General features: G+C 43.4%; 1 protein-coding gene across 1 annotated transcript in view; it reads left to right on the forward strand.

The window, feature by feature from the left end:
* The first annotated feature begins 565 nt into the window (after positions 1-565).
* DIS3L (DIS3 like exosome 3'-5' exoribonuclease) overlaps positions 566-12,247 on the forward strand; it is a 33,375-nt gene continuing 21,693 nt past the window's right edge. Inside the window, exons 1-3 of the mRNA XM_007448140.1 lie at positions 566-704; positions 2,302-2,455; positions 11,028-11,156. Of these exons, the coding sequence (XP_007448202.1) occupies positions 566-704; positions 2,302-2,455; positions 11,028-11,156 (422 nt within the window). The remainder of the gene's footprint in view (positions 705-2,301; positions 2,456-11,027; positions 11,157-12,247) is intronic.

Genomic DNA, 12,247 nt, shown 5'->3' on the forward strand with positions numbered 1-12,247 from the left:
TAAAATAGGCTTTGTGTTAGATGATTCTGCCCAACTGTAGACCAACGTAAGTGTTCTGAGCAGGTTTAATGTAGGTTGGGTTAAGCTGTGATGTTGGGTAGGCTAGCTGTGTTAAATAAATTTTCAACTTAGATGGGTTTATCAGGACGTAACCCCATCGTTAAGCGGAGGAAGACCTGTATTATGGTTGTCTCCCTTAAGTCTTTTGCGTGGTTTCCACCCCTCCCTGGCAATTCCACCCCCAAGCAATTGTAGGGAGGGGAGAAACTGAGGCGGGGTTGGGGGGAGACTGTGGGCCCAGCTGCAGCGCCCACACCGCCGGCCTCCTGCTGCTCGCAACCCCAGGACGCGGGCCGTTACGGCGGTTTCGGTGCGGAGCCCGGAGCGCTCAGGCCGCCGCCAGGAGGTCCCACCGGCCGGGAGCTCCGCGGAAACCAGGCCGAGGGGGCGGGCCCGAAGCCTCGGCCTCGACTCCGCCCGCGCCGCGCTGCGCCCGCCGCTTCCCAGCCGCCTGCTCCGGGCGGCCTCGCGGGGCCCGGAGCTCTGCCCGGGGAGCGCCGCCAGCATGCTGCAGAAGCGGGAGAAGGTGCTGCTCCTGAGGACCTTCCAGGGCCGGACGCTGCGGATCGTGAGGGAGCACTACCTGCGACCCAGCGTGCCCTGCAACAGCCCGCTCTGCCCGCAGCCAGCCGTCTGCCGCAACGGTCAGGGCAGGGGGTGGAGGCTGGGGAGGGTGGGCAGACGAGGACCGGCGGGAGCGGGGCGGCCCGGGCGGGATCGCCGTGGGCCGAGACCGGGCGGGCGTCAGGGCGGCGGCGCCGGGGTAGAGCGTCGGCCGTGAGGCGGAAGGGCGCGTCCCAGAGGCGGAACGCGAGGCCGTGGTGGCGACGAGTCCGAGGCTCCCGGGCCTCCGCCGGCCTCCAGGCATCACCTCCGGCCCGGCTGCAGGTCGGGCGCGAGGGGCCGGCGGCTGTCGAGCCGCAGAGAGCTGGGCCACGGCTCCGCTGTCGCTCCACACCGACTCCCGACTGCTCTGCCCGGGAAAACGGAAGGGCCGAGAGGCAGGCGCCCCCGCAGCGCAGAGGCCGCGGTTTGGGGCTTTCCGAGGGGCCTGTGGGCGCTGGAGCGTCCTGCCCCCAGGCTGGCCGCAGTGAAATCCGGTGGACCCGAGCTGTGGGCCCTGCAGTGCGAGCCGGGCACGCGGAGCTGACGCTCTGCCGCTCCTCGTTGTACATTTCTTTGCTTTGCTCCCTGCCAGCACCTAGGCCTCAGACATTTATCCAGTGGAGAACCCTCTTGACTGTAGGATTTGTGGATCATCTGGGCCCTCATTGTACAGGAAGGTCATGGGGAAATTGGATTTGGGTCGGCTGCCCACTACACCTTCCTCCATTTGATTTCTGGGCGGCTGGGGTGGCCGACTTAACGATGGTTACTTGTTCTCTTCCCTATGGTGGGAGAGGAGCGTGGTGGTCCTTTTCAGCGAATATTTGGGATCCTCAGCTTACGGTTAAGGTGAACATTTCAATTACAGCTTGACTAACCAGCTCCGAGACAAGGGCTAGGTGGAAATGCCACCACCGCCCCTGCTTGCACTGAGCATCTTTTCTAGTCAATTCAGTCTTTTTGGCCCTTGGAGACTTTCGAACACGTTCACAAGCTTGAGACACAACCGACTTGAAATGGCTGGGCATAAACAAGTGGTTAACGTGTATTTGGGGAGCCCCATTGGAATGTGAGTGTAGGTCAATGGGTTAACAATATATAGTTAAGTTGTGCTGAAGATTTGCTTGTCTTTGTGTGTGTGTTTTTTTTAATCCGTCATCTTTTACATTACTGGCAACACCATAAACCACGTTGAGCTTTTATTATCACAGCTTCAGAAAAATGAAGGTGCTGAATTTACCTGAACGTTGGGCCTCTACCAAAGTAGATTTGTCTTTTAAAAACTACATAGTGGGGCTTCCCTGGTGGTGCAGTGGTTGACAGTCTGCCTGCCGATGCAGGGGACATGGGTTCGTGCCCCGGTCTGGGAAGATCCCACATGCCACGGAGCGGCTGGGCCCGTGAGCCAAGGCCGCTGAGCCTGCGTGTCCGGAGCCTGTGCTCCACAACGGGAGAGGCCACAACAGTGAGAGGCCCACGTACCGCAAAAACAAAAACAAAAACAAAAAACTACACAATGTAGTTGGAAGTTGTTCTGCACACTGGGGCACCGTGACATTGAAATCATATTAAACTAAGTTTGCAAACGTTGTCTAAAACGTTGTCTAATCTCTTCTGTTTTGAATTACGCTTCAGATGGGAAACTCTTGTCTAGTGACGTGACTCATTACATGATCCCAGATTGGAAAGTCGTTCAAGATTACCTCGAGATCCTTGAGTTTCCTGAATTGAAGGGAATTATTTTCATGCAAACGGCTTGTCAAGCTGTGCAGCATCAAAAAGGCCGGAGGTATCTGTTTTGCATTATTTATTTTTTTATGTTGTGGATTTTTTTTTCCCCCTTTAGAAGAGGTTCCTTGTTGGAGAGAAAGGGGAGGAATTCATTATTTTCGTCGGAAAGGACTTTCTGAACTAATTTGGCATTCTTTTTGCCAGTGAGGAATGCAGTAACATTATTTTATATTTCTGCTTCAACACCTGGCCAAAAGGTCTGACTGCAGATCAATAAACTGCAGTGTCCCCAGGATGTGGGTATTTAAGATTCTTGGCTTTTGGTTTGCATTTTTATAGTAGCAGTGCTATTGCCTATATCATGTTGAAGACTGCATGTTATTTAATCTTCTTATTTATAGATATATTGTTTCAGAAACTTACATTTTTTCCCCTTGGGAAAAAGAAAGTATTTTAAAATTTGAGACTCCTTTATTGTGGAGGCAAGTTGTACTTGTGGTGATTTATTCAATGAAACCAGAATTAACTTGTTTTATTTTTAGATTACTAGTATAACCACCAACCATAGGAATGGTATTTGCTAAACAAAGAATTTCTGATTGAAATCAGTCTAAAATGCTTGCCTTGTACCTAAATGAAGAACGGTTGTTCACCTTTTAAACAAATACTCTATAAATGGTTTTGCTTCCTTTACATTGGGAAAAGATTTGTGATTTGAACTTGAAGACTGTATGGAAACAGCATATTAGAATTATATACTCAACCTGTTAACACCACAAGTTAAGCAGAAATTATGTGTTTATTCTTTTTCAAATGTTGTGGTTTCTTCAGACCTTGGTAGTAAAAGATGAAGTGTGTTTATTTGTATATGAAAATGATACGTTGTTCTTATTATATGCTCAGTTCAAAAAAATATGAATTAACTAGGTTGTGTGCAGGTTTTTCAGATAGAATATTTTTATATGAGCTAGAAGTTGATTTTGTTCAGACACAAAGATATAGATGTTTATACACATCCAGGTTTAAATGCTGCTCCAGGTGTCGTATTTCAATTTCTGCTACTAAAATCAATTTGTCGTTATCATGTGGGTTGCTAACACACTGCCGAGCCTTTTCAACTTCTGTTTTCTAAAATATTTTTAATATTAAGGATTGTTTTAAAAATCAATTCCTGGGACATTCAAAAGCAAAGAATTGGAATTTAAATGTCTTTTTTCCTGAACATTTCAAAAGTAGTTAACTTGATGAAAAACAATTGGTTTTCCATTGCTTTACCATGTCTCTGAATGCACTAAACGTGAAAACAAAAGCTGAGGAGTTATGGAACAGGCCCACAGGATAATACTCTGGTTTTGCCATTGGTGAGCACTTTTCGAGTTCCTAGTTCCAGACCTTCTGGAGTACAAAAAGAAGTCTTATTCCCTCTCTCAACAAACTTGTTGTCTTGTTGGGATTAAATGCAAGAAGCAAGAAGGTAATTATGACATACCTTGGACACATGTAAGATAATTTAATGTGGACTATGTAAAGTGCAGAAGTAAACATGGGGTGTGGGGATTTAAAAAGCCCTCTGAAGGAAATAGGTTTGAGACTGGTCTTAATGCAGGGAACTGAACATGATTGATGAAGAGGAACAAGAGGCAGGAAAAGGAATCAGCAAGTTGGGGACTTTGTGCTTTCTTTACCTGTTAAGCGACCAGCAGGTGTATTCAGGTTGAAACAGCTAAAGGGCCACAATTACCTAAGCCCTGGAAAGTGTCATATATTAAAAGCTAACTTTAAAGTTGATGAGAGCCATTCAATATGTAAGATCCAGGAGATTTGCTTGATTAATTTGGCCTTCATAAGTGTTATGCATAAGTCATTTGAGTTTTTGTATTTAACCAAAGGTGGCCTAGCAGAGGCTCTCTGGTGCTTTGCTTCATTTAATGTTGGAAAACATTTTGTTTTTCAGTTCTTCCTCTGAGATTTTTGAGATGCTTGTAAATAATTCATTCTATTTTATATGCTTTTAGGAATATTATTGCTTAGGAAAGGTTTGTCAGGTGAAAATACCTAGTCTGGTCTAGTGTCTGGTAGAAGGATGCCTTGCTTTCTCCTTTTGACCCCCTCGTGAATGACTTCTTTATAGCTTGAATCTCAGTTTCTTAGTACATAACATAAGACTGGAATCAAAATATTATAGTTGGAGAGGATCTAAGAGGTCAACGTGAGCCCCATCCTACATCAGTGTTACTCAACATGAGTAATGTAGTCGACTTTGTTTCTAAAAGAAAAAAATTCTCATGGATACCCAATGTTAATTTAAATTAATTTATTGTATTGTTACTTAAATATGTTTCAACATAAATCTAGGCATAAATCCTCATACCTAAGTACTTAATGCAACCCTAAACCCAAATCAGACCTTCAAACTCAACAAGGCTACAAATGAATATTAATTTAATGTGACCAGTGACATTATTTTACTGACATGAAATCACCAGAGTTGGGTTTAATACTAGAAAGACACAGCCTCTATGGCTATAGGCATAAGCTCTATATTTAATATGATTTTGTAGTTTGATTTCAATAATATCAATTCAGAAAAATGTCCTCATAAGTATATTATACAAAACGGTATGAAAAATGTCAAGTTTTTGATCAGGATAATCACACATTCTGCTATCTAACAATCCTCAAGTGCTTATTTACTGAGGGCTCGTGTGATATCCCTGTAAGGGTGACCTGTCCACTGCCTTCAATCATGTGTTCAGGTGTTCATCTGTGTATCTACAAATATTTATTGAGAGGCTTTATGTGCCAGAAACTGTGCTAGCACTGAGCATACAGTGGTGAGCAAAGGCAGACACGGTCTTGAGGGGGAGACAGGCAGTAATCGATAACCAGAGAAACAGATGGAGAAGTGAGCTGTGACAGGCGCGCTGAGGGAGGGGTGCTGGGCTCAGGAGAGCCCAGACTAGGCAGGGAGGAAAGGCTTTCCTGAGTGAGGTGCGTGTGCTGAGCTCTAAGGGATGAGTGTGAGGAAACGAGGCAAAGAAAGGAGAAAAGCTTTCCAGGCGAGGAAACTGCTGTGCAAGGACATGGGGAGAGAGAACGTGGAGAATGAGGGAGGAGAGAGCCCTGGATTGGACTAAGGTAGGCCCCCATGGGCCTCAGGGATGTGGTGAAGCGTTTTAAGTAGGGGGGATAACATGATCAGATTCCTGTTTCTAAAGGATTACTAGGCTAGTGGAGAAGAGGCTTGGAGAAAAGAAGAGGAGGCACTTGCTTTAGTTCACATGAGAGATGTTGGTAGCTTATAGATGGAGAGAGAAATAGACATTTCTGAAAGCTGTTTAGTAGGTAAGATCCATAGAAGTTCCTAAGTATATAACAAAGCGAGTTGAAAATATGTCCACACAAAAACTTGTGCGCAAATGTTTGTTCATAACAGCTCTATTCATAATAGCCAAAAATGGAAACAACCCAAATGTCCATCAACTGATAATGGTTACACAAAATGTGGTTTAACCACACAATGAAATATTATTCAGCCATAACAAGGAATGAAGCACTGATACATGCTACAACATGGATGAACCTTGAAATTATTATGCTGAGTGAAAGAATCCAGCCCCCACCCCCCACACACACAAATCATATATTGTATGATTCTGTGTATATGAAATGCCCAGAACAGGTAAATCCAAGAGACAGAAAGTAGGTTAATGGTTGCCAGGGGCTAAGGGGCAGAGGGAATGGGGAGTGACTGCTTAACAGGTGTAAGTTTCTTTTGGGGGCTGACAAAAGTGGAGTTAGATAGTGGTGATGGTTGCATAATGCTGTGACTACACTAAAAACCATTGAATTCTACATCTTAAAAGGGTGAATTTTTTGGTATGTGAATCATATCTCAATAAAGCTGTTTTTTTTTTTAATGTTTATTTATTTACATTGGCTGCTCGGGATCTTAGTTGTGGCATGCGAACTCTTAGTTGGGGCATGCCTGTGGGATCTAGTTCCCCGACCAGGGATCAAACCCCGGGCCCCCTGCATTGGGAGCACGGAGTCTTAACCACTGGACCACCAGGGAATCCCCACTGTTTTTTGTTGTTGTTGTTGTTGTTGTTTTAATCTATAGGACTTAGTAATGGATTTAGATAAGTGAGATAAGGGAGAAGGTGGTGTCAAGGATGACACTAAGATTTCTGGCTTATGTAACTGGATAAAGAGGGGGAACACTGGAGAAGGTCGGGGGGTGGGAGGTCTTGAGTTTGAGGTGTCTTGAGGCTTCCAAGAGGGCAGACACTGACACCAAATGGCATTGCAGCCTGAAGCCTGGTCCAAAATATACTCCATTAAAAATGTTTTAAGAATATCACCTAATATAAATGGAAATAGAAACTTCTGAAATTCTTGGAGAAAACTCAAGGACCTCTGAATTTAAGTCTAGGAGACCCTACCTGGGTTCTGCAAAAACTGAAGAAATGCAACATTGAGTACAGGACTCACTTCCTTGCACCTCTTGCCACTGGTAGTGGGACACCCACTTCTAATCCCCAGAGACTGTAGTCAGCAGGGGGAAGGGATGTTGCATCTGAAGGTAAGATCACCATTGAATAAAAATAGTAAAAAAAAAAAAAAAAAAAATCAATCTAGAGAAGGTAAGTTTTGCTGTCCCCCTAAGAAATTGTCTGAAATGTTTAGATAATGGAGATTTCGAAAACACTTTAGCCAGACCAGGGAAACTAGGGTTTTTCTGTAAGCCTGGAATTTTTAAAACTTCAGATAATTTTATTGTACTTGACTATCTGGAACTGTTGTCCTGTCATTCAGGCCAGACTTGTTCAAGGCACAAGTTCTTTGCTGGCTCTATGCAGAATACTCATATATCTAATTCCATCATATGCACCACCAACCCTAACTAGCAAAAAATACGACTGTGTTGTATGGATGCACTATTAAATTATAACCGTAAGCCCACATGCCTACAAGACAACCCGACTGTCACACTCAGAGTGATTCACTGTTTGTTTCCTGCTTTTCGCATTAATATTCTTGTGCCATTTGTTCATTTGTTTTATCTGGCCGATAGGTAGCTGACAAATGGAAGCACACACTAAAAGTCTAAGGAAAATATATGGGAGTGAAACTTAAAATTGAGAAAATTCTTTTTGTTAAGTGATATATTTTTCTAAACATTGGCAAGGATTGTCATTACTTTCATTTGGTGGTAAAGCCCCCGGGTCTGGCCTGTGGAGCATCGGTATTTGGAGAGGACAGGATTTGAGAAGCCCCAGGTTTAAAGTACGGGTGTGCTGACCAATGCAGTGATGTATGTGAAGCCTAGCAAAAGAGTAACTGGGCTCTGAAAATATCAGTTTGTCCCAGGACATTTTTATCTCGTATTTGGATCACCGTTGTCTCAAAGGGTTGTGAGTTCATGGATTCACTTGGAAAATAGTTATTGAGCGACTGCCGTGGGTTAAGTACTAGAGATACAAGGAGGAAGCCTACCGTCTGCTTTCTTGAGCTTTCTGTCCCCTCTCTCCTCCTTTGGGCCCTTTGTCTACCTAACTCTTACCCATCCTTCAGGTCTATTGCCTCCTCCTGGGTGCCTCCCTCATCCCTCCCATGTTCCTGTCACACCTTGCACTTTTCCTTTCATGGCACTCATCCCACTGAAATGGGTGGTTCTCTTTTTTTGTTTGTTTTATTTTGTTATGACAATTAGTATAGCTATTTTTTTTAATTGTGGTAAAATATATATAACATAAAATGTACCATTTTAACCATATCTAAGTGTACAATTTGATGGCATTGAGTACATTGACACTGTTGGGCAACCCATCTCCAGAACTTTTTTCATCTTCCCAAACTGAAACTCTGCACCCATTAAACACTCATTCCCCATTTCCCCCTCCCCCAGACCCCTGGCAACCACTGTCCTACTTTCTATCTCCAGGTATTTAGCTACTCAAAGAAACTCCTATGAGTGGACTCATACAATACTTGTCCTTCTGCGACTGACTGGCTTATTTCACTCAGCATAATGTCTTCAATGTTCATCCGTGTTGAGGATATGTCAGAACCTCCCTTTTAAGGCTGAATAATATTCCACGGTATGTATATACCACATTTTGTTTATCCATCCATCCCCCACGGACACTTGGACAGCTTCCACCTTTTAGCTAATATGAATAATGTTGCTCTGAACATGGGTGTACAAATATCTCTTTGAGACCCTCCTTTCAGTTCTTCAGGGTCCATACCCAGAAGTGGATTGCTGGATCATATGGTAGTTCTAGTTTTGACCTTTTTTGAGGGATGGATGGTTGAGTTGCATTCACCATGGGCAGGACCACGCAGACGAAGGGCAGCGTCGGAATGCCTAGGTGTGTCCCCTGCGGGCACTCAGTGGAGCACAGAGGAGGAAGTTTGTAAACAAATACCTGCACTGGGTTCAGGTGCTTTATTAGGGGTGTGGATAAAGGGAGCAAAAACTGGAAAAGATCAGGAAAAATAGTCAATATTTTTTCAGTGTTTTCTCTGAAATAATAAATTTCAGATGTTTATAAAGCTTCTTCTAGAATCTTTTATTGCTTAACCAAAAAAGTGCTCATTTAAAAAAATTCATGCATGACAGAAATGCGTAAAGCAGAAAGTGAAAGTCCTTGCTTTTCCCTCCTGCAGGGACGACCCTGTTAGCACGGTGATGGAGACTCTTGTATGCATATTCTAAGAGGTTTTGAAAAATGATTTTAAGTGTATCTTTGTAAAAGTGGGAGAAAATTACTAATTTAATGTGTTCTAGGCATTTCTGCGAGTGGGGAGGCAGCTTTTATTTACACAAGTGGAATTCTGTTCCGGAAAGCTGCCATTCACAGAAATGAAACTGAATCCCTTTGTTTATTAGGACATTTGTAAGTTGTAGTTACTTGATGATTCTTTTTAAGGTGGCTCAAAATTAGAATTACTAAGAAAGTAAAATCATTGTTTCTTGTTTTCTGATGAAGTGTTGAGACGACGCAGATACGGTAGTTGGCATTTATTTAGAGCGGATAAGTTAGAGGGTTCTGCGTTCGCTTTAATGAAAAGACTCATTTTTAAAAATCCGTGGCAGCAGGCTGGAGGTGGGAATGGAAGGGCACAAATGTTATTACGTTAAATGCCAGTTATCTACCTTGGATAATTTATATGTTAATTTAACATCTGGTTTAATATCAATCCATTTTTAAATAAACAATTGACTTCCTTTAAGATAATTGTGAATATTATGTATTTCACATTATCTAGACAATTGAAAAGCACCTTCTTAGAAACTGACCCACATGAGACTTCATATTTTATTTTCTTTGGCTAAGATTATTGGAAAGATCTCCTGATGGGTTCTGAAAAACCTAGGGGCAGGACAGGAATAAAGATGCAGACATAGAGAATGGACTTGAGGACACGGGGACGGGGAAGGGTAAGCTGGGACGAAGTGAGAGAGTGGCATGGACATATATACACTACCAAATGTAGAATAGATAGCTAGTGGGAAGCAGCCACATAGCACAGGGAGATCAGCTCGGTGCTTTGTGACCACCTTGAGGGGTGGGATAGGGAGGGTGGGAGGGAGACACAAGAGGGAGGAGATATGGGGATATATGTATATGTATAGCTGATTCACGTTGTTATAAAGCAGAAATTAACACACCATTGAAAAGCAATTATACTCCATTAAAGATGTTAAAAAAAAATTGAACATCTCTCTTCCATTGTACAAGGGATTAGAAAAATTGTATGTCTTAGTTTGATAGAGCTACCTGTTCCCACTGTGTGTTAAATATAATTATTTTAAAACATAAAAAAAAAAAAAAGTCTCCTGATGGGAAAAAACCTTAAAACTTTCTGTTAGTTTTCTGATAGATGAAGCTAGCCTTCATTCACGTAAACGATGTGGCTGCATCAATAAAGTTCACAGATAAATTCCCAAACTTACCTTACATGTTCTTTTCTAGGGCTGCCAGCAAAAAGTAAAACATATTAATGTCTAATACCATTTACAGAACAAAGTGAGTTACAAAAATAAAGCACTAGGGCTTCCTGGTGGCACAGTGGTTGAGAGTCCGCCTGCCGATGCAGGGGATACGGGTTTGTGCCCTGGTCCCATGCCGCAGGACGGCTGGGCCTGTGAGCCATGGCCGCTGAGCCTGTGCGTCCAGAGCCTGTGCTCCGCAACGGGAGAGCCCACAACAGTGAGAGGCCCGTGTACCGCAAAAAAATTTTTTAAAAATTAAAAGAAAATAAGGCACTAAACTCTGCTTGCCTCGTTGTCCTTTGTGAGCCTTTGATGCAGAGGCTGTGTGGGGCAGGGTTGTATAATTACATAATAAATAGCCAGAAAGGGAGAGGGGAGTAGAGGAGTTTAACTGATCCACAAACTAATTAATGAGGCCCTGCTCCAGCACATTCTAGCAGACAAAATGGAGAAACAGCAGCCCAAGAGCGCAGCACACATTAAGGCCAATGTAAATAAGTGTTTCTCAGGTTTTAAACAATCAATCTTTTGCTCTAAAATACCTCATCTTTTCTGAACCTTAGCAAGAGGTGGCAGGAGATGAGTACCTGCTAGATTAGATTTACTTTTCTCCTCTGTGTCACAGACAGTATAACAAATTGCGAAATCTCCTGAAGGATGCGCGTCATGATTGTGTTCTCTTCGCTAATGAATTCCAGCAGTCCTGCTATCTCCCTCGGGAGAGAGGGGAGTCCATGGAGAAGTGGCAGAGCAGGTATGGCCCTGAATAGCTGGGTTTTCACATGATCATCTTCTTTAATTTCTTTATCATTGGTTATTTGGGAGTTGATCTAAATAGTATGGCGGAACAAACCAACAATTTTTCCGGAACCATGATTAATACTGAAATGCTTAATGTGTCAATATTCTAGATATGTCATTTGAATACATATATTTTAGAAATTGTAATTAAGGAGCTATAGGTGCCCAGAGTAAGTTTGCCCCAGACCTCTAAAGGCTAGTAGGATCATTCATTCCAGTGATCCAAAAGTCATACATAGCTTTAATGCTGTGTGAGTGCGTGTGTGTGTGTGTGTGTGTGTGTGTGTGTGTGTGTGTGTGTGTGAGAGAGAGAGAGAGAAAGAGAGAGTGGCAGGGACACGTCCTACTTTTAAGCTAAAGTCATCTCACTTTTTCAGGTATAGGTTGCTTTAATATCCCAACCAGTCTTATTAAACTGAAATGGGTAGGTTAATTCTAGTAAAGCTGTTTTAGGAAGTGCGGTGTCCTAATAGAGATCCACCTAAAAGCAGAACCTGAAGCAAGGATTTTGGAGGTGAGTTGTTTATGTGAGAAGCAATGCCCAGAAGCAGGAGTGGGGCGAGTGACCCAGAGAAGGAGGGAAAGCAGTAAAGGATGTATTACTGCTGAGGGAAACTGAGGCTCAGTCCTCTGGGAACCTCTAAGAAGCCATGTAGAGTGTGCCTCAGAAGTCATCTCCAAGGGTGGAGGCGAGGGCATTTAGTTAGTTACCCCTTTAGCTGAGGGCCATTCCCCAGGGGTGTTAACTCCAGTCAGTGGGCCATTGATGAGGGATGGAACTGCCACCCAGCTGCAGCTAAAGTCAGAGGTGGGCTTAGGGTACAGGTGCGAGCCTCTGCTTGAGTCTTCTGTAGAAGGCAGAAGAGACCTTAAGCTTTAAAATAGCTTATCCATACAAAACATTTACATCATCTTCTTCCGTATAATGCTTAATCTGTATAGCCATTAAATATTTAAATTCTCTAAAGCAAAATAAGCACTGATATATACTGAGTCCTTAATAGAACCCAAGTTCCCACCAGCAAGGGAAAGCAAATCTTTCCC

This window comes from Lipotes vexillifer, unplaced genomic scaffold, assembly GCF_000442215.2.
Source record: "Lipotes vexillifer unplaced genomic scaffold, Lipotes_vexillifer_v1.1 scaffold713, whole genome shotgun sequence".
Taxonomy (NCBI): Eukaryota; Metazoa; Chordata; class Mammalia; order Artiodactyla; family Lipotidae; genus Lipotes; species Lipotes vexillifer.